The sequence below is a fragment of the Lynx rufus genome, unplaced genomic scaffold, assembly GCF_022079265.1.
Source record: "Lynx rufus isolate CCGP_SWC_20201006 ecotype Redwood Valley unplaced genomic scaffold, mLynRuf1.p SCAF_15, whole genome shotgun sequence".
NCBI lineage: Eukaryota > Metazoa > Chordata > Mammalia > Carnivora > Felidae > Lynx > Lynx rufus.
In genome coordinates this window covers 2,897,042-2,916,397 of record NW_025814829.1, presented here as the reverse complement: position 1 = coordinate 2,916,397, position 19,356 = coordinate 2,897,042, and the positions used below count along the sequence as shown (strand labels likewise).

Below are 19,356 nucleotides of genomic sequence, written 5' to 3'. Positions count from 1 at the left end.
AGTCCAGAGGTGCTGGGAACGGGAAGAGCTTACACTGCAAACCTGGCTTCCACCGTGATTGGTCCCGTGTATGCAGTTCTGCGTGCAAGCCGGGGGGCCGTGGGGCCTGGAAGGTTCAGGCACGTGCTGTTTCTCTGTCTCGGTGAGCCTCGCTCAGAGCCGCTAATTCCCTCTCCTGGGCTAATTGCTGCGGTTGCTAACGTGGGTATTTTTGCAAGCGGCCTGTGACGGATCTGGAGAAAGTGAACGTGTGAGACCGCGCGCGTGCGTGTGCGAGAAGGTGCCGTTGAAGGGTTTCAGGGTGAGAACGTTCTACTCTGTAGCGGTTCGTTCGTCGCCATGCCCACTCGGATCTGGTTTTGCGGTAGGTTCTGGACCTTGCTTACTAAGAGTTGCATGGTCTCCAAAGACTGTGCCTCTGAAACCAAGAGCTGTTAGGAGAAGGAGGAGAAAGTCTCCGAGAATTCTGCCCTTCTGGTTGCTTCCGTCCTCTCCTGCTGCTTGACTTCCTGCCTGGGGATCAACCTAGTGGAGGTGAGACCGGAAAATGTGGCACCTTTAGAAGCCCAGCTATGGCAGTCCCCAGGGCACAGCTAGGGCTGGGGAGGAAGAGGAAGAAGTGTTCTAAGTGGAGCTGGCCCAGGGAGGGGAGAGCAAGAGAAGGCAGGGGGCCTGGAATGAGTGGGGCAACGTTGCGCATTCCTGCTAAGAGGTAGTGAGAGTAAGAAGAGAAACTGAGAAGGGCTGCCTGTTCACAGAGGGAGCGAGGGATCCGAGTGAGGTAAATCTGGCTCCTCAAACCACCAGCGTGAAAACATACAAACACGTTTATTATTTTCTTTGTATTTTCTTTCCTCTTTAAATTCCTCTAATGGTTGAAAATATCCTTCCGTGATGTAAGAGAGGGCGGGGGCCCCGGGAGTCTAGGACAGAGGGAAGGGGCGGGAAAGATGGCGGGCACCAGGCTGACAGCTGGAGGCAGGGAAGGGTGGCTTCTACCCAGAAAAAAAAAAGGGAAGAGAGTATAAAGAAGTGTCCAGATTGGCTGAAATAGCATCCCAAAGAAGAGAAGAGAAGGAGACTCTTATTGTGTTTGCTGATTGCTTCGACCTCCAGTCTGACCGCTTCAGCGTTGGGAGAGAAACCCTCCCTCCTGGCCCTGTCCCGACTGGGGCACAGGGTCAGCCGGGATGCGATTGCTGGGAGATCAGTTGGAGGTATCAGAGTGAACACTGCCAGGGCCTTCTGTAGGGGAGGTCACTGATGAAGGGGTAGTGGCATCCTGCCAACCTCCATTAGCCTAGAAGGGAAAAAGGGAGAGAAGTCAGTCTTCTGAGATTGGGTGGCCATTTTGAGCAGACAATGACAACAAGGCAACTTGTGTGAAGGGCCTAGCACGGTGCCTGGCACATAGGACGCTCCTCGGCTGGGCCGCTATTCTTGTGGTTGGTAGTACTCCCTCCACCCTCAGAGGAGTTTGGGCCCTCCCATTGAGCCTTTGGACACAAGGTTAATACCCCCCACTTCTCGAAGCTATTTGAAGTCAGTTCAAGCTGTCAGATGATCATGGTGATGCTCTAGGGGAATGACAGGTCGAGGGACCCAAGTTCTGGTTCCGACGCTGGCCATGGCTAGCTGTTGACCCTGGTGAAGCACTTCTACGTCTTTGGGCCTCGGGCTCCCCTTTAGAAAAATTAAAAGGTTGCCCGAATGCCTTCTAAAGCCTTTCTATGCGTGTTCCGTACGTTAGGGGATTCCAGGCACCTGTTCTGTGCAAGGTTCTCTACTAATGCTCTTGGGTATACAATGACGAGTGAGATACGGTTCGTGGCTTCAAGGAGGTGGATAAGACACGCATGTGAATGAACTATCATTCAAGGCAGAACCTAAGAAATAGTACAACCCAGTTGTTATGACGGTTCAGATGAAGGCAATACCCCATCTTGTTGGAGCATCAGGGAAGGCATCATGGAAGAGGTAGTGTTTGAGGTGAGCCTTGAAAAGTACAGAGGGTGATTCAGGCAAATAAAACAGGCGAAAACAAAGGTGGACCAGGGACTGATCTACACAAACATATCTAGAGAGGTGGTGATCCAGGAAGCTGTAAGTTTGATCTATGTTTATAGATCATTTTTCTAAGACTCTAAATCCAGAAGCATCCAGAAATGGAATTGTTCTGAAAGGATTTATTTTGATGACCACCCCTTTCCAAAAATATCCCCCCGTTAAAATGGCTAGAGGATGATTTGCTAGAGTGGTTTATTCACGATGCATAATTCAGGGCTGTTCATGTATTTTAAAGCATTGAAATATAAGTGAGCTAAGATGCCTCCCCCCCCCCCCTCAGTTGCTGTGTTCCTTTGGAGTTAATGTACCTCAGCTCTAAAAATGTGAATGTTGAACAGACCAGGTCTTGGGCATTCTGGGTCAATTATTTTCTACCCTACTCTCCACTCATTTTTTTCCCTGAAATATTTGGGGTACATGAGGCAGGTGTTATTATTGCCACTTGGGAGGGGTCACAACTTCCACTCTGGGATACTCCAGGGCACCCAGCACCTACATGCAAACGCGTTCACATTTCATTCATAAGAAAGCAGGGGTGCGAGAGAAAAGCGGGCTTCTGGTTTATGACTGAGACACACGGGCTTCTCAACCTTTGAATCCGGGCTCCTTTTCCTCTGCCCTTCTCATCCTCTTGGCTTTCTTTTTCACTGGCTCACCCAAAGGATGTTCCAATTTTCCCGGGAAAGCCGGGCTTTTCATTCAAAGCAGCTCCCACCAGTTACCTCTACACGAGGATAGATGTTTTTCTGCACCTCCCTAAAGAGCAAGCAGGTCTAGATACTAAGAGGGCAAAAGGTTAGCCTGGGCAATGCCAAGGGCATTTCACCTCAATTGGGGATCCATGAATAATTGCACGAAAATCCAAATCTCCATCTCCTGACCTAGTCAGTAGCTCCTCCTCCCCCTCTCCCTGCCCAGCACATTTCTCTTGCCCTTGGTGAGGGATCGGAAGGGGAAGAACGAGGAGGAAATGGGAACTCTTTATTTTACAATGATTCTTTCTGGGGCGCCTGGGTGACTCAGTTGGTTAAGCGTCTGACTCTTGATCTCGGCTCAGGTCATGATCTCACGGGTATGAGGTGGAGCCCTGTGTCGGGCTCCGTGCTGGGCGTGAAGCATGCTTGGGCTTCTCTTTCTGTCTCTGTCTCTCTCTGCCCCTCCTCCACATGCTCTCTCCCCAAATAAATAAATAAGGGGCGCCTGGGTGGCTCAGTCGGTTGAGCGTCCGACTTCAGCTCAGGTCACGATCTCACGGTCCGTGAGTTCGAGCCCCGCGTCGGGCTCTGGGCTGATGGCTCGGAGCCTGGAGCCTGTTTCCGATTCTGTGTCTCCCTCCCTCTCTGCCCCTCCCCCATTCATGCTCTCTCTCTGTCTCAAAAATAAATAAACATTAAAAAAAATTAAAATAAATAAATAAATAAACATTTGGGGCGCCTGGGTGGCTCACTTGGTTAAGTGTCCGACTTCGGCTCAGGTCATGATCTCATGGTTCATGGGTTTGAGCCCCATGTTGGGCTCTGTGCGGATAGCTTAGAGCCTGGAGCCTGCTTTGGATTCTCTGTCTCCCTCTCCCTCTGCCCCTCCCCTGCTCATGCTCTTTCTCTCTCTGTCTCTCAAAAATAAATAAATGTAAAAAAAATAAAAATACAAAAAAATATTTAACAATATACAACAATTCTTTCTGGGTTGTATAAAAATATACAACCATCTTTCTGGGGCCAATACCCTGTCATATGATCATAATCATATTAATTCAGCTTCCTAACGCAGGTTTGTCACAGGGGTGGCAAGAGGTTAGTCTCTCTTCCCGACCAAGAACATACACATTCTGGTGCCATTTTAGGAGGAGTGGGAACAGCGATTATACTCATTTTACCCCAAAGAAAATTCTTTAATGTCATTTATCTTTTCTGATTACAAAAGATAAGCTTATATAAGATTTTCAAATACAGTATTTGCAACTGGATATGCAATATAATATTTGGAAAATAGAAAAAGCATGAAAAACAAAATGCGCAACTCTCAAAATCCTACTGTGCAAAGATAGCCAACTGTTAGCATTTTGACACCTGTCTTAAGAATCCTTTTTTATATGTGTGTGTTTAGCAGAGATAGATGGATAAGTAAGTAAATGGCGGGGTGTGTGTGTGCGTGCGTGTGTGTGTGCGTGTGTGTGTTTGCTGAGTACTACAGGATTTTAAGAAAACTTCACAGAGCTTCCTGAAGTACAGGGTCATGAGGCAGAGAATAAAGTGCTCGCACAAGAAGAGAAGACTCACATATCTTGGAATCGACCTGGTGGGGGACGTGTAGATGTGGAAACCCCAGGAAAGCAGTCCACGTCCATGTCAGAGTACAAGGCGCAAAAACGTTTCACTACATCGCGCTCCTAATATATCACTACTCTTACCATTATTTAGCCATGCTTCAATTTCATTAAAATAATAAGCGGTGCCCAAAGTAAAGCCATCAGTAGAGAAAATGAGCCCGGCGGTGTCTCATTCGGAGGGATTTGGCAAGGCATCCTGGACTGACCAGAAGATTCCAGGAGACTCCTTTTGATTCGTGTGTCTGAGATGAAATAACTCAAGCAGGAGACGTTTGAAAAAGTTTTGTTTTCTCGGACCAGTGCACAGGACGCCAGAGGGTACAGGAAGCTCACAGATGGTAGAGACAGGAATCAGTTCAAGCTGATACCAAAACTGGCATCTTAATGATCCTAGCTGGCCCAGTGAGGAAGAATATATAAGACCTCTTAAAAATAAATAAAACCAGTCTCTTTTCTTTCACTCCCCCTCTATCCATAAACACACACGCAGACACACACAACTTCAGATTGGGCGGCCAGCTATCGCCTTGTGCCCGGGGCCCCTCAACATTAACCCTGAAGTCCTGTATTCCTGTAACTACTCCCCCCACCCCCGCGCCCCCCGCTAAAACCTCCGTGATCAGAAACTGCGAGCAAGCCCAACTTCGCCAGGTTTCCCGTAAATCACTCTGGCTGCTTCGGCGGCGCTGTTCCAGGCTTAATGCAAGCCGTTCAGAGGCTGCTCCGTCTTGGGAAACAGCTGACCTCGCTTACTGCCACGTTAACCCTGGGGAGCAATTCCTTCCCGCTTCCTGACTGCGGGTGCATATTAAGTAGGAAACTCCGCCTTTGTGTGTTTATTTATCTCTGGGGCGGGCGCAGGGAGCAGGGAGGATGGTCTCATTAGCGACCGTGGGGGCGGGGGGTGGCAAGAAATAAGACTTTCCTTCTGATTTTTCTTCTGCGCCCCAACTTCCACCTTCACTCATCTTCGGATGCAAACCTCCCTTCAGAACAGACACACTCCCTTCAAAATGCTGATGTCGGAAGCGCACTGAGGCCTCACGGGGGTGGGAAGGTGAAATCTGCAAAACCAAGTGTGCCCTTGTTATCTCTAGGAACATGCCTCCTGCAGGAGCCTTTACATTCGCAGCTAGTCGTACAGGAAATTCTGCGGCCTGTGGCCTGGAAGCGAGGCCTGATCTCACATTTAATTCCACCAGATGAAGCCTAAGCCAGCAGCGGGCTCATCATGGAACCTCCTGGAGGAGGAAGCCAAAGGAATACACAATTAGGACAACATGCACACGGTTTCCCAGACAAGAAAACCCGGACTTTCAAACACAAATTAAAGAAAGGGATTTGGGAACAAAACATTTCAGAACAAACGAACGACTGCGCACTCCACATCCTGCCCGAATGAATCTGGCACGTAATTGATATATACCCAATGTTGCTGGGACCCCCTCTAATGGATAAGGCACAGCCTGCCTGTCGGACGAGGCACAGCGAGCTCTGAGGCCAGGGATGGGGCAGTGGGGGATGGGAACACCCACGTGGGTTCTCCTGACCAAACGCGAGAACACAGAATTGTCCCTGAAGCCCCGACTTCTCTCCCTCTCTCTCTCTGCCACCTTCCCGAGCCCAAACAAGGGCCACCTGCCTCTCCCCTGCTGTTGAGGATCCAGCACCGCTTTCAGCCCAGAGCAGTGGCTGCTGAGCTGAGAACTGCTAGTCCCACCCTCCGCTCCTTCCCGCTCTTCCTCTGAGCTTACCTTAGCAGCACACCGTTGATGCAGAGAATTCATCACCTGATGTGACAGCCCGAGCGAAGCCTGGCACTAAGAAACTCTCATTTGCAACCCAGAAATACGCTGAGGTGCCACAAACTGGCTGATGTCAGCACCAAGGAGAGCTCGATGTGCATATGGGCCAGATGCCATTACCAGAGATGCCTTCGGCGTGGGTGGGGAGGCGGACGTGCTCCAGGCCCCCAAAGGCCCGGCACTGGTGGGGCCGGCCAGGAAGAAAAACAAAAGAAACGGGGATGTGTGCTCCCTCTCCATGCGGACAGGCATGCACAGACAAACACACACAGCCACCACTCATCAGCGGGGACACAGGCTCACTCGGCGGGGCCACATCCTAGATCGACCACTTTTCCAAGAAGCTCAAAGAAGGATGTTTTCCTGATATGAATACACTTTTCCCAAGATTATACCCCGAGCATTTGCCCTTGGGGACAAAACAGTCAAAGTTTCCCCGGAAAGTTTGACAACGGTTAGTAGGTGCCGGCCCACTCTGACAACCTCTGGTCCTCCCTCCAGCTGCCCCCAGAGTGATCTTCCCAACATGTAATTGTGATCTCCCTCTTTCACCTTCAGTGGCTTCTCATTAGCCTCCAGATGAGGTTGAGTGTCCTCATCAGGCCCACAATGTCCTTGATCTTGCTCACTCCCCAGCGCAACCCTTGTGTTTCATACTTCAACCGTTAGCAGGCTGCTAAGAAATTCCCGGAACAGAGGAGTCAGTTCATGCCTGCTTCTTTTCCCTTGAAGACCCCACTTATCCAATGACATGCCACTCACGCCTTGTACTGTTCTTCAAGACTGAGGTTAAGTATCCTTGTGCCCCTATCTGCCCCCGGCAATGTCTCTTCCTCCTGCAGGTTCCCCCCCACCCCCCACCCGCCTTCTCTGTATGCACCTGTATCACAGTACCCGGGCGGCCATACTGCATTTGTTTTTCTATATGTCTGCCTCACTCATCAGACCACGACGGCTGGGCTGTGGAACTTTGCTTCCGAAGTGCCTGCCACAGCACAGACTTTAACAAATATCTCTTGGAGGGGCCTACGAAGGAGCACATAAACGTTCAGCGGCAGGCACTCCAACGTTCCTTCTCCATTGTGGGCTTGGAGGGATCCACGGTAGCAGATCCGGGACCTCCGCGGTTTAGTCTGACTACACGGAAAGAGCTTGTGAGCACCGAGAAGCTACTCAAGCGATAAGGCAGAGGCAGTGCCAGGTTGCAGGGTGACGTCTACATCCAGGAAGTGAACTCTTCTCTTACTCAGCAGACATCAAGGAGATCTGGTATTTCACCCCAGATCCCAAATAAGGAACTATATGATTAATATTCATACTGTTCTGTACTGTTTCTTTAAAAAACAGTTGGAAAAAAAAAAAAAAAAAAAAACAACAAACCCAAACACTGGATCCTGCCTGTCGTGGCTCCACGGCTTAGCTCACCATGTCAACAAGGGCTGTTCTCCAAAGGGCACGGGGAGGGCCTGGCATCTGGACTGGCCTCCCCGTTGCCTCCTCCGGCTTAGTGGGGTTCACGGAAACGTACGGAACAGACACAGTCCCTGTGTGGCCTGCAGGGGCTTTTCCCATCTTTATCCTCTCTGAGGCTGAGACTCCCACGCAGATCCAGCTTCTACCACCTTGGGATCTGGGAATGGAGCCGCCAGAGAAAATAGAGGACGCCTCCCAAAGCCGGGATAAACAACAAGTAACTGTTTAGTGTGCGTCTGTCCCGTGCAGTGTCTACACTCACTAGATCTGGGCATCCCTGCTGGGGGATAACAGGTACACTCAACCCAAAAGATTCCACTCTGGCTCACCCGGGTACCCCAGGCAACTCAGAATCAATTTTGCTGCTTGTTCCGCTCTGACCTTTTGCACCTGTTTCTTTGTACAGGTACTTCTCTTCTGCGGCTAAAGCCACCTCTGCCAAATCCACGGCCAGCTTCTGCGTAAATTCCCGCTATTTCTGCCATTTCGGCTAAGACCGAGATCGTGACTTGCTCTTGCAGCTCGAAGCTTGCTCTGGAGCCTCGGCTCACCAACTCCCACCTGCCATCGCACTTCCCCAGAGTCAACCCTCTGCTTGGATGATCCCCATGCTGCTGGCCCCAGAATCCCTGTTTCCATGGTCCCCTGACCGCAGAGGGTGTCCTCCCTGGTTGCCACCTGCCACTCAGTCAGTCCCTGGTGACCTTCTAGCCGGGTCCCACCATGCCCTCCCTTTCTAGGCGGGCCCCACCGCAGCTTCTCGAGCCTCGAGATTTTGCCCTGAAAGGTCTGTATATGTTAAGACAAATCAGCCGTTCCTGGTAGAGAACAGATACCCTTGCTAACCGAGACTTCAGTAGTTTCAGCTGAATAACAGATCACCCACTGCCCAAGCGAGGGTCCCTTTTGCTCTACAGATGAAATCCAGCGAGAGGCTCTTGGCCTTTGCCCGTCCCTCTCCTCTGGCCTCTGGAAACCCGCGTCATCTTCCACGGCCTGGCCAGAGAGCCACCTCCTTCCTCTTTCAAGGCACACCATCACCCACTTCCCTAAATGCCAGGACCCCCGACTTTTTGACCCTTCATGTTGACTTCTAACCATATGCAGCTCTTATTTATTTAAAGGTCTATGTGAGTACCGGCTCTTCCTCACGGTCACCATTTCATTCGGATCCACAAATACGTCTCCAGTGCCTGCCCCGTGCTACGCACCGGGCATACAGTGGTAGATACGACACATCTGACATCTGCCCTCCCGCTGCTTCCTGCCTCGTGGGACACAGACATTGGGTAACTTGTCAACAGGACAAACGTAGATTCTAGGTGGTAGTAAGTGCGAGGAGAGAATATAGTAGGGACCTCATTGCACTCGGGCTTCTGGGAAGTCAGCCCAGAGGTGGGCGGATACAGACAAGTAGAAAGAGGGGCAAAGAGGCCACTGGGCAGAGAGAGAATCCTCTCCCAAGGCTCCAAGGAACTGAGAGGAGGCCAGAAGCAATGGAACCGGAGAAGAGCAGCCACGTCAGCAAGATGGGGCCGGAGAGTGGCAGGGCTCCACCATGCCAAGGCTTGCAGGCCACATGAATGGCTTTCGTCTCCAGTCTCAACGAGATCACAGATCATTCAGCCACAGGGCCTCAGAGAACAGGGACCACGTCTCACCGGGAGCCGCTTGGTTAGGTCCTCGAGTTGGATGAACAGAGAAACGAATGCTTTGAAAGCTTCCGTTGGCGGCCTGCCCTGTGCGTGCAAGGCCGTCAGGCCGCCGGTGTCCGTGATAACTGCACAGTAACGCACGGATTGTGGTAGCGATTCTCTTGCTCTGGTGGATGAGTCTCAAATGGTACACAAACCCTGCGGGGGCTCCTATTCCTACTTGTCAGGTGAGGAAAGTAGGACTCAGAAACTAGAATTTGCCAAACGCAGTCCCCGCTCTGTGCCACTATTTTAGACACTTCAAATTTGAAAAGGTCGGGCTGTGTGACACGTGTGGGCACCACACGCGAAGCGTGGCTTCGGGCTGAAGGCAGGGGATTCGTGTCTGTGGTTCCCCTTCAGGGAATCTTTGTGCTGTTTAGGAAGATGCCGGAACCTATGAGCCACAAGAAGGCCTCAAAAGAGTCTTTTAGGGGATTCTGATACCACTCACTCCTAAGCCTCAGTCCACCTCACCAAACTTGGTTTTGGACAAGACAAGCTCTACTGCCCTGGGGTTATGCCACTGCGGGTAGCGCCATCTTGCTAGTTAATACTAAGTCATCTTATCCGGAAAGGCGGGGTCCTGCTCGAAGACCTGTGGAGTAAATTTGGTGGCCATCGACCTGGGAGGAGCATGGACTCTCCATGACCAGTCGCTGCCTCCAACCTTATCTGGCACACACTCTAACTGCTGCCCGAGGGGTGCCCGTCGAAACCCAACCACAAGACCATCGACTGCCACATGGTCACCGGGCGCCACCCTGCCAGCACCCCGCACCACATGACTCAAGTGCACATGGAGGTCGACTCCGAGATCAAGACCTATGATGGCACCGTCTAAGCTTCGTCGTTTATTAAGTCATCTGTTGTGAAGGCCCGCAATCAATACCGTCCTGTAAGGCGCTTCAGACACAGAGGATGGTTTTGGGTGACCCTTTCACAGCTCGCACGGGAGATGAAGTAGTGTGAGTTTCCAAGTTCATCCGTTGGGTTGCTTTCTTATTTCTGTTAAAAGTGCACATAGGACGGTGACACATAACGTTTCCACGTCCCACCGACTTACGGAGTCCCTATGTTAAATGTACATCAGGAGTTAAAAATCTGTTTTATTTAACTTTGCAGAGTCAAGGAAAATAAGTTCAGCTTGATTTAGCTAAATAGAGGTGCCTCAGTGCAGAAAAGTATTTATATCTGCATAAACATCCTCTACGCTCAGACCTGCAGAAACCAGCACACATCCACACTTAACACACATCCACACACAGTGTTCACCAACAGGCAAAATGTCGACACACTTTGTCATATTTACACAGAGCCACTACGCATGTAGAAAACACAACACCTGAAGAATGCATATAGGAACACGCACACACACGCAGATGCTGCTTCTACTAGAAAAGAGGAGCTGTGTAAGACAACAGAACATTGCATCTACTCATATGGCCAAATCTGGATAATGCAAGCAAAGGGTATTTTTAAACACTTTTTTTTTAACTCTCAGTATAAATTATCCGACGGGCTGATTCTCCACAGCCCCAAGTTCTTCATTTTATTTTTGTAACCTCTGATTTTGCTTTGGCTTTTCTGAAAGGCTTTTATTTACTCAGGGCACACACAGAGATTGTATACACACCTTCACCATGAACGGTAGCCGTGCACAGAACACACACACGCGCGCGCACACGCACACACACACACACACACACACACACACGCACTCATGGTGTGGACCTGGAAGCTATTTACCATCACACAGGAAGCTAAAGCCCCTTACACTTTTCTGACCATCCAAGAGACAGCAATTACCCCAGATTATCAGACCAACAATGACATGCCATGTAGAGAGAGACACTGAACCAACTCTGCGTCCCAAAGACTGGCATATTCAAGTACACTTAGGACATTAATAGCAATTTACGTGCCATCACTGAGACAAAGCCACAAAGGCGCCACTGGCAGCCTCTTATTTTGAAGCCTGTTATTTGTGGGAGTTACAGGCTATAATCACAACAGAAACTTTCAAAACCCTTATCTTCTGTGACGCACCAAATCTATTTCAGAGTCATAATTGCTATGTCACCGGAGAGTTTGCTGCTTAATGCACTCAAATGCCATTTAGTGTTTGCAGGGTCATTACAGCTCACAGAAGAGGGGGGTGGATACGGTGGGAAGCTGTAGGGGAGAATGCAGACAGAGGACGTTGAGGGGAATGTGCTAGAATGGGGCACTAATTTATTTAAGGAAGGGTATTGTTGTTTTGAGAATTCCACTTACTGACAGAAATGAGAACAAGGGCTTGAAAACAACCTATGGACTGGAGAATTCAGAATTCATGGATCCCCCCCACCCCGCCCGAGATCTTCTGTGGATGCTGGGGAGTGGCCTCTTTTCTTCTGGGATTCTCAACCAGGTGCGAGAGTGGGTTGATTTTTTAAAGTTTAATTTTTTTTTCCCCCTTTTACATTGTTCCAGAAACCTCCGCAGTGGGAGTCTTCCATTGGTGCTGTGGGCTTGGGAATCTGACCTGGCTTTTCTGTATGTGCTCTGATATGGAACCACGAGGGCAGAGGGGGACAGCGCCGGTGATGTGTCAAAATTCAACAGCCCAGAAGAATGTGCTCCCTCACAGGTGGCAGGAGAAGATACCAGGAGACTGATACGGCAGCCAAACTACCAGAAAACAGCCTGTCACTCAGAAGACCATGTTTTAGACCTAAGTCGAGCTAAGGTCATAAGAAAGCTTGTTAAATGTCTGTAGCTTTCTTTCTTCATCCGGGGTACAAACTAGCCAAGGACTTACTCGGTAAATCCTAATACTTCCGGTAGTGTTAGGGTAAACTGTCCAGGAACATTTGACTGATTAATATATCTCTAGGTTTTCCAAGAAAACTCTTGGGTTCTACTTGATAGCCCTGAGTTCTTTCATAGACTAGAAATATAGAAAATGGTAAGTGAATTCAGATTGCAGGGTTGTTATTATTATTATTTTTTAAAGATCAACACCAGTATCACTTATAGATTTGCCTTTAGTTTTCCTAGGATAAAAATCCACCTTTCACGCTGAAGAACTTTCCACAGAAACAAGACAGAATGAGACCTGGAGCCTTATTCCACAAGAGCCCTCTTCTGCTGAGAAATAAGAGTTTTCTCTATTTTCTACATGTTGGAAAAGTGCACGATGGGATAAGAACCTTCTTGTATAAAAGTTCTTAGAAATCGATACAAAAAGATGAACATTTCATACAAGGCTAACAAATGAAAGACGTTCAATCTCACTAGTAATCAAAGAGATACAAATTAAATTAAAATAAAAATGAGATGCCGTTCTATAGTTTGATAATTGACAAAGATTAAAAAAAAACTGCTAAGATGCTGTTCCTGAGAGTGAGGAAGCAGGAATGATCATAAACTGCTGCTGGGAAACATACATGCATAGAAGTTTCCAGAAGAAAAATTTGCCATACATCACCACAGCCTTAGACTAGTTCATATCCTTCGATCTGGCAATTCCATTTCTAGGAATTTATTCAAGGAAATAACAGAAAATATACAGTGAGTCTTCTGTGCTATGATGTTTACCACAGTGTTTTTAATAATAGTAAAAAAAAAAAAAGGAAAAGAAAACAGCTTGCATGGTCCACTGTACAGATTGATTAAGTAAATTATGGACTTTCCCTATGATAGACTCCTGTGTGGTTATTAAAATTATGTTTGAGAAGAAATGTTTAGTGATACGGAAAATATTCATAATATATTTTTAGTCAAATAAGTAGGTTACAAAATGATACGTTCGATACGATCATAGCTTTTCCACACCTACACAAAACATACTTACACACAAAATGCTAGAAAGCTGGAGAGCAAAAAGTTAGCAGTAACTTCCTTCCATGTGATTTTCCTGCATTCTCCAAATTTTCTATGTTAAATATTAATTTTTAATCAGAAAATAAAAAGTAAATGCAGGAGTGCCTGGGTGGCCCAGATGAGTGTCCAACTCTTGATTTCGGCTCAGGTCATGATCTCACAGGTCATGGATTAGAGCCCTGCATCAGGCTCTGCACTGTCGGCATGGAGCCCGCTTGGGATTCTCTCTCTCCCTCTTTCTCTGCCCCTCCCCTTCACTTTCTCTTTCTCAAAATAAATAAATAAATGTTAAAAAAAAAAAAGGTAAATGTAAAATTTAGACAAAGCGTGTGCGGGAAAGTCCACATCTGATTTAGGTCTTTGTCTTGTGTTTGAAAGGTCTTGGCCAACCTCCAGAGCTCACTGGAAAACAAACCAGTGCAATCAATGGTCAAATAAATATAGGTCGGAGGCCTTTCTTAGATGGAGGGAAGTAGGACTCTTGCTTAGAGAAGAGAAAGTTATCAAATGACTTCCAAACTCTCTTCAAAATATAACTACCTGTGAAGAATGTTAATCAGTTGTGTTTCCCTTGCCACAAAAAATAAGGTCAGAGAAGGCGAAACATAGCAATCAACTTAGATGAGATGCAGAGTTGCTTGATTTTCCCTGCCCTAATGCCCAATGCAGTAATGGGGTAATAACCGATTCCAAGAAAATGCTTGCCAATCAAATGAATGGGCAAATGAATGAACTGTGGATCAAGCTCAAGGCCACAGAGACAACACCTGTCCCAGAAGAAAGAGAAGTTGGAGGTAAAGGATGCATTCTAGGCTGTGATAAATGGGAAGGAGGATGAGGAGCGGGGGGGGGGGGGGGGGGGGAGGGGGAGGGGGGAGGGGGAGATGAAGAAGAAGAAAAAGAGGAAGCAGCAGCAGCAGCAGCAGCCATTTTTGTGTGTGGGAGAGACATTCTGAACAACAGAAACACAAAAATACGTGTGTTTGTGGGGATTCTGGGCAAGCAGAAGATCCAGTCACAGGCCTTCTTGCTGGTTTAAAAATAAATAAAGGGAAAGGGAAGAAGAGAAACGTCCTGACTACAGGTTCAAGGATACTCCATGCAAAAAGCATGCATTAAGCACCTACTATGTACCATGCCTGAATTGAAGGCTAGGATACAAAACTAGGGTCCTTCTGTTTAGAAATCAGGGGCCTAGAGAGAAAGAAAAGCAATCAGAAAAGGACTCCCATTCCAACCCAGTGAGCTAAGTACTACGTAGATCCAGTCTGCAGGGACGGGGAAGTCCTTCTAGGAGAAGATAACTCTGAGCTAAATCTTTTAGATTGAGTGGGATCATGAGATCCTTGCCCAATGCCATAGATTCTGGGCTATGGATTCTATCGCTTGAGAACTTCAATCGGTAGGAATTGCCTGTAGGAAAGGCCAAACTCAGTAGGACAAGATGCGGACAGAAGGGACATTTACAGCACCAGGCACTTGCAGAGCCTGTAGTCTACGTGGGAAGCGCCAGGCCAGGTACTTGAGATTTTCAACAGCGAAATCAATCACGCTGGACAAGGAACAGGAACGGATACCTACACGCCTGTTTTGCTCATCACCTTCCATTCTGTTGTTGTGATTGTTCTGATGCCTGGTTTTGCCTTCCTCTGAACATTTTTTGTTTCCATTTGGAAATGTCCTACTTGTTTTAATAAACTTGAATTAAATAAGATAATGCATATAAAGTGCCTAGCACATGAGAAGTCAGTAAGTGTTAGTTATTAATACAATTATTAACTGTCATTTTAGCCTGTTAATTTTCTATCCTTAGTGTTTTTTAATTGTTCTTTAATTTACGGCTTTATACCACTTCCTTATTTTATTACCACTTGATCTGTTTTATAATCTTTGTAAGTATGTTCTTAGCTGATGTTATTTATTTTAACTACTCATCCTAGCTTATTTTATGTTTTTATTGTTCTCTTTAGTAATTGTGTTTCCTAATTGCTTTAACTTTCACTTTGCCACTTCACATGCAATTTCCTCTTTCTCCCACCATTTTGTTCCTCCTGTTGGTTCCCCTGTCATTCGTTAGTATACTCTTCCTTCCTGATTCTGTTCTTCTTTCCTCGCTCTTTTTTTAAGAATTTTTCTTAATGGAAGTATAGTTGGCATATTTCTTAACTCTTTGAATTTACTATTTGTCACTCTTTTTTATATTTAAATTTTTAAAGTTTTACTCCTATTCTACTATCCTTGTACTTTGTTGCATTTAGTTTTTAATGTACTGAAAATGCCAAGTGTTCAGTGTCAACAAAGAGGAGGGACGGTCCCGATAGAAGTCGCGGCAAAGCAAGGTGATCTCTTCTTATCCTTCCTGTTGGTCCAGGAGAGACAGTTACTTCTGTAGTTGTTCTCCCAGTTTCTTTTTTTTTTTAGTTTATTTATTTATTTGGGGGGGGAGAGAGCAAGCAGGGGAGAGGCAGAGAGAGAGAGAGAGAGAGAGAGAGAGAGAGGGAGGGAGACACAGAATCCGAAGCAGGTTCCAGGCTCTGAGCTGTCAGCTCAGAGCCCGATGTGGGGCTCGAACCCACGAACCGTGAGATCATGACCTGAGCTGAAGCCAGACACTTAACTGACTGAGCCACCCAGGTGCCCTTTCCCCAGTTTTTTTTTTCTTAACGCTAATCTTCCCCCTCTAAAGCCATTATTTAACATGGGTAAGCTACTGAGGTAACAGGCTAAAATTTCCTCTTCTTCTATTTTACTGTCCCCAAGTTAAAAAAAAAAAAGATTTCTCTTGATTTCATATCTAGATTCCTCCAACAGTCTTGCATCTATTTTAACGAACCACCCAATTTCTCCATGAGGAGACCCTGGGCCTAAAGTTTCTGCTCTCTCTCATGTATGATCACCGGGTCCCTGGCTAAGTTGGTTAACCCGATAGGACACAACAGCAGAGACATATAGGCCACATCCAGGGAAGGACTTTCTATGTGATTTTTAGATTTAATTTTAGTAAGAGAACCAACTGGTCTTAAGCATTCCATGTGCCACCCAAAAAAGGATACATAACGTAACAGTCATAACTGAGTTCTCATTCTTTTCCATATCAGCCAGGCTCTAAAATATTTATGACCAGGAAACGTAACAGATTCTCTGAACGGGAGGATCGTGCCAATTTCCTTTACTTAACATAAGAACTAGAGGTTCAAGGCTCCCTCTGGACAGAGGGAAAGAACAGAGGCCTTGGAGTCACTTGGCCGGGTCCACATCCAGGCTCTAGCCCTTTCTGGCTGTTGGATCTTGAGGAAATGACTTAATCTCTGTCTGTTTTCTCATCCATGAAATGGAGAAGAGAGTATTAATAAAAACACTAGACTGTATCAGGACACACACTAAGTGTTCCAAGTTAGTATTCTCAGTATAGGTATTCATGTAAGGTCAGGTTTGCCTCAGAACTTTAAGTGTGGAGTTAGCTGTGCCTTGGCTCTCTTGCCCCTCGGAAAGGGCGCAGAGTGTTCAGTAGATCTCTATGACTCCCAGCTCTGGCATGAGAGGGGCCTGGAGCTTCTCTCCTCCGGGTTTCACCCCCTCCGGTTATCCCCTTAGTCTCGGGTTGGCGGAAGATGGGCTTGCACACTCCCGTGACAGGTCACTTTCCCTAAGGAGGAATAATTTTGGACGGGTGTGCGGCTTTGAAAGATAATAGGTTTGTATACATTTGGCTTCTGAACTGGACTTCAAGTTAAGGGGGCTAGAGAAGAAAAGGGAGAAAAAGGCAGAAGATAAGAGCGGATCTATAAAAGCTTCTAAGCGAGGAAATCCACTATAATTTTCAAATATCATTAGTGTCTGTTTTCATGTATTTCAAAAGTTTTAATTATGGAAAAGGGAACACAAGTCCCTTTAAAAGCAGTGATATCAAGTCCGAACCTAAGGCGGGTGTCGAATAAAGGATCCAATTTGATGTAAGGTGGACTTCGTAGCAGAGTCTGACTCTCAGGTCAAGCGAGGGGGCGAGTGGTGGCGAAGGAGACATCTGATGCGCTGGAGAAACACAGACTATTCTATGGACAATTTGTGCTCTGTCCTTCTTTTTCCTTTGTTTTTGTTTTTGTGGACTATCAGATAAGGGACAGACACAAGAAAGTAAGGGCAGTAAACTTCTATGCAAATGTACTATAGTCAAAGCTCAAAAAAACATACACTTCTTCTCTGCACACTTAAGTGTGTAAAATTTTACCTTGAAAGAGAGAAAAAAAAACTGTGATCAAATAGTGAACTCTAGTTAATGATACACATACCAGTAATGTTTATTTAGGCAAACCTGTGCTGCTGTCTACAATTTACTTTGAAATGCATCAGGAAAAGCAAGCTGAGGGGTGCTTGCGTGGCTCCGTCTGTTAAGTGTCCGACTTTGGGCTACGTCATGATCTCACCAGTCCTGAGTTCGAGCCCCGCGTCGGGCTCTGTGCTGACAGCTCAGAGCCTGGAGTCTGCTTCAGATTCTGTGTCTCCCTCTCTCTCTTCCCGTCCCCCACTCACACTCTCTTTCTCTCAAAAATAAATCAACATTAAACAAAAGAAAAACAAGAGAAAGTAAGCTGGGTTGGTAGATGGACAGAAGGAAGCAGACAAGGACAGATACATGACGAAGCCAGCAGAGTGAAATACTGATGACAGAATTGTAGGTGGTAGGTATACTGGTTTTACTATCAAATTCTTCCAACTCTTCTGTATGCTTGAAAAACTTGGGGCGCCTGGGTGGCGCAGTCGGTTAAGCGTCCGACTTCAGCCAGGTCACGATCTCGCGGTCCGTGAGTTCGAGCCCCGCGTCAGGCTCTGGGCTGATGGCTCGGAGCCTGGAGCCTGTTTCCGATTCTGTGTCTCCCTCTCTCTCTGCCCCTCCCCCGTTCATGCTCTGTCTCTCTCTGTCCCAAAAATAAATAAACGTTGAAAAAAAAAAGAAAAGAAAAACTTGAAAATAAAACATTGGGGGAAAATTTAAAAGTAATATCCTCAATGCAAGGAAAACAACATAATCCCTTCTCGTGGGTGAATCCTAAGCAGCATTTAAATGTGCTCCTTGCTAGAGCAGAACTTCTCAAACTTCACGTGCTTAGGCATCACCGGGGAATCTGATTAAAGCACAGAATCTGATTTAACAGCCTTGGTGGGGGCCCGAGCTCACAAGGTCCTGGGCAATGCCAAGGTTGCTGATCTGCGGGCCATGCTTTGAAGAGGCCAGCAGGTCAGGGAGGAAGGAACAGCTCAGCAGCGGCCACCAGAGAAGGCTCTGGGCACCTGGGGAATGTGAAACAGAAATGAGACCTCCTATAAGCTCCAAACGGTTTTTGGATGTAAAGAAAGGGTTCAAGAGGAGTTCAAAGACACATCCTGCTTAGGCTTGAAAATGATCAGGTTAGATGAACTAATGGCTGCCAGAGTTGAAAATTACTGCAAATAGAGCCATAATAAATGTGCCGTCTATATGTTTACATTTTAAATCTCCCTCCATATTATTTCATTGTTTAAAGCATATTATGCTAATCGCAGTTAACTTCTTGTGCACGGTTAATTTTTAATAGAGAGTTCTATTTACATTAGGAAAGGCTTATTTAAGCAGAAAGCATGCTTTTCTGGGCTCTGTGTCAGGAAGTCTCCTGTTTTCACGGCATGGCTGCTGATTCAACACTATCATCCCACCTTTGGTGGCTACTCCGTGACTGGCAGGGCATCTAGAATGTTCTGTGCAATATGGTAGCCGCTAGCCACACGTGGCTATTTAAATTGCAATTAACTCAAATTAGATACAGTTAAGAATTTGTTTTTTCAGTCACACTAGCCATATTTCAAGCGCTCAACAGCCCTGCGTGGCTCATGGTTAACTTATTGGACAGCACTGAAATAGAAGCAGGGATGGAATGAGATGAACTCCGAGCCTTTCTAGGGTTCTGTGACTTCACAGAGTGCAAGAACCATGTCTTATGATGATGGATATTAGAAGGTTCTCAACAAACATTTGTTTAATAAAGCATCTATTCATTTATTTAGTTATATGGTTAGTTGTTCTAGACTCAAATCAGTCCCCCGCCTTCTGCCTTATTCTCTAAGTGCAGAATATAAACATCGAATA

The 19,356-nt window shown here is 46.8% G+C and overlaps 1 protein-coding gene and 1 long non-coding RNA gene across 4 annotated transcripts in view; one reads left to right on the top strand and one right to left on the bottom strand.

The window, feature by feature from the left end:
- Nucleotides 1–809: 809 nt before the first annotated feature.
- PBX1 (PBX homeobox 1) overlaps nucleotides 810–19,356 on the bottom strand; it is a 171,286-nt gene continuing 152,739 nt past the window's right edge. For 2 of the 3 annotated variants that reach the window (XM_047076520.1, XM_047076521.1), the window contains exon 8: nucleotides 810–1,300. In XM_047076520.1, the coding sequence (XP_046932476.1) occupies nucleotides 1,208–1,300 (93 nt within the window). In that variant the 3' untranslated portion in view covers nucleotides 810–1,207. The remainder of the gene's footprint in view (nucleotides 1,301–19,356) is intronic. The other variant, XM_047076522.1, reaches the window with a different exon arrangement.
- LOC124509921 (uncharacterized) lies at nucleotides 11,508–12,964 on the top strand. The gene is made up of 2 exons (XR_006961540.1): nucleotides 11,508–11,781; nucleotides 12,402–12,964. It is a non-coding gene; the product is annotated as an uncharacterized LOC124509921 (long non-coding RNA).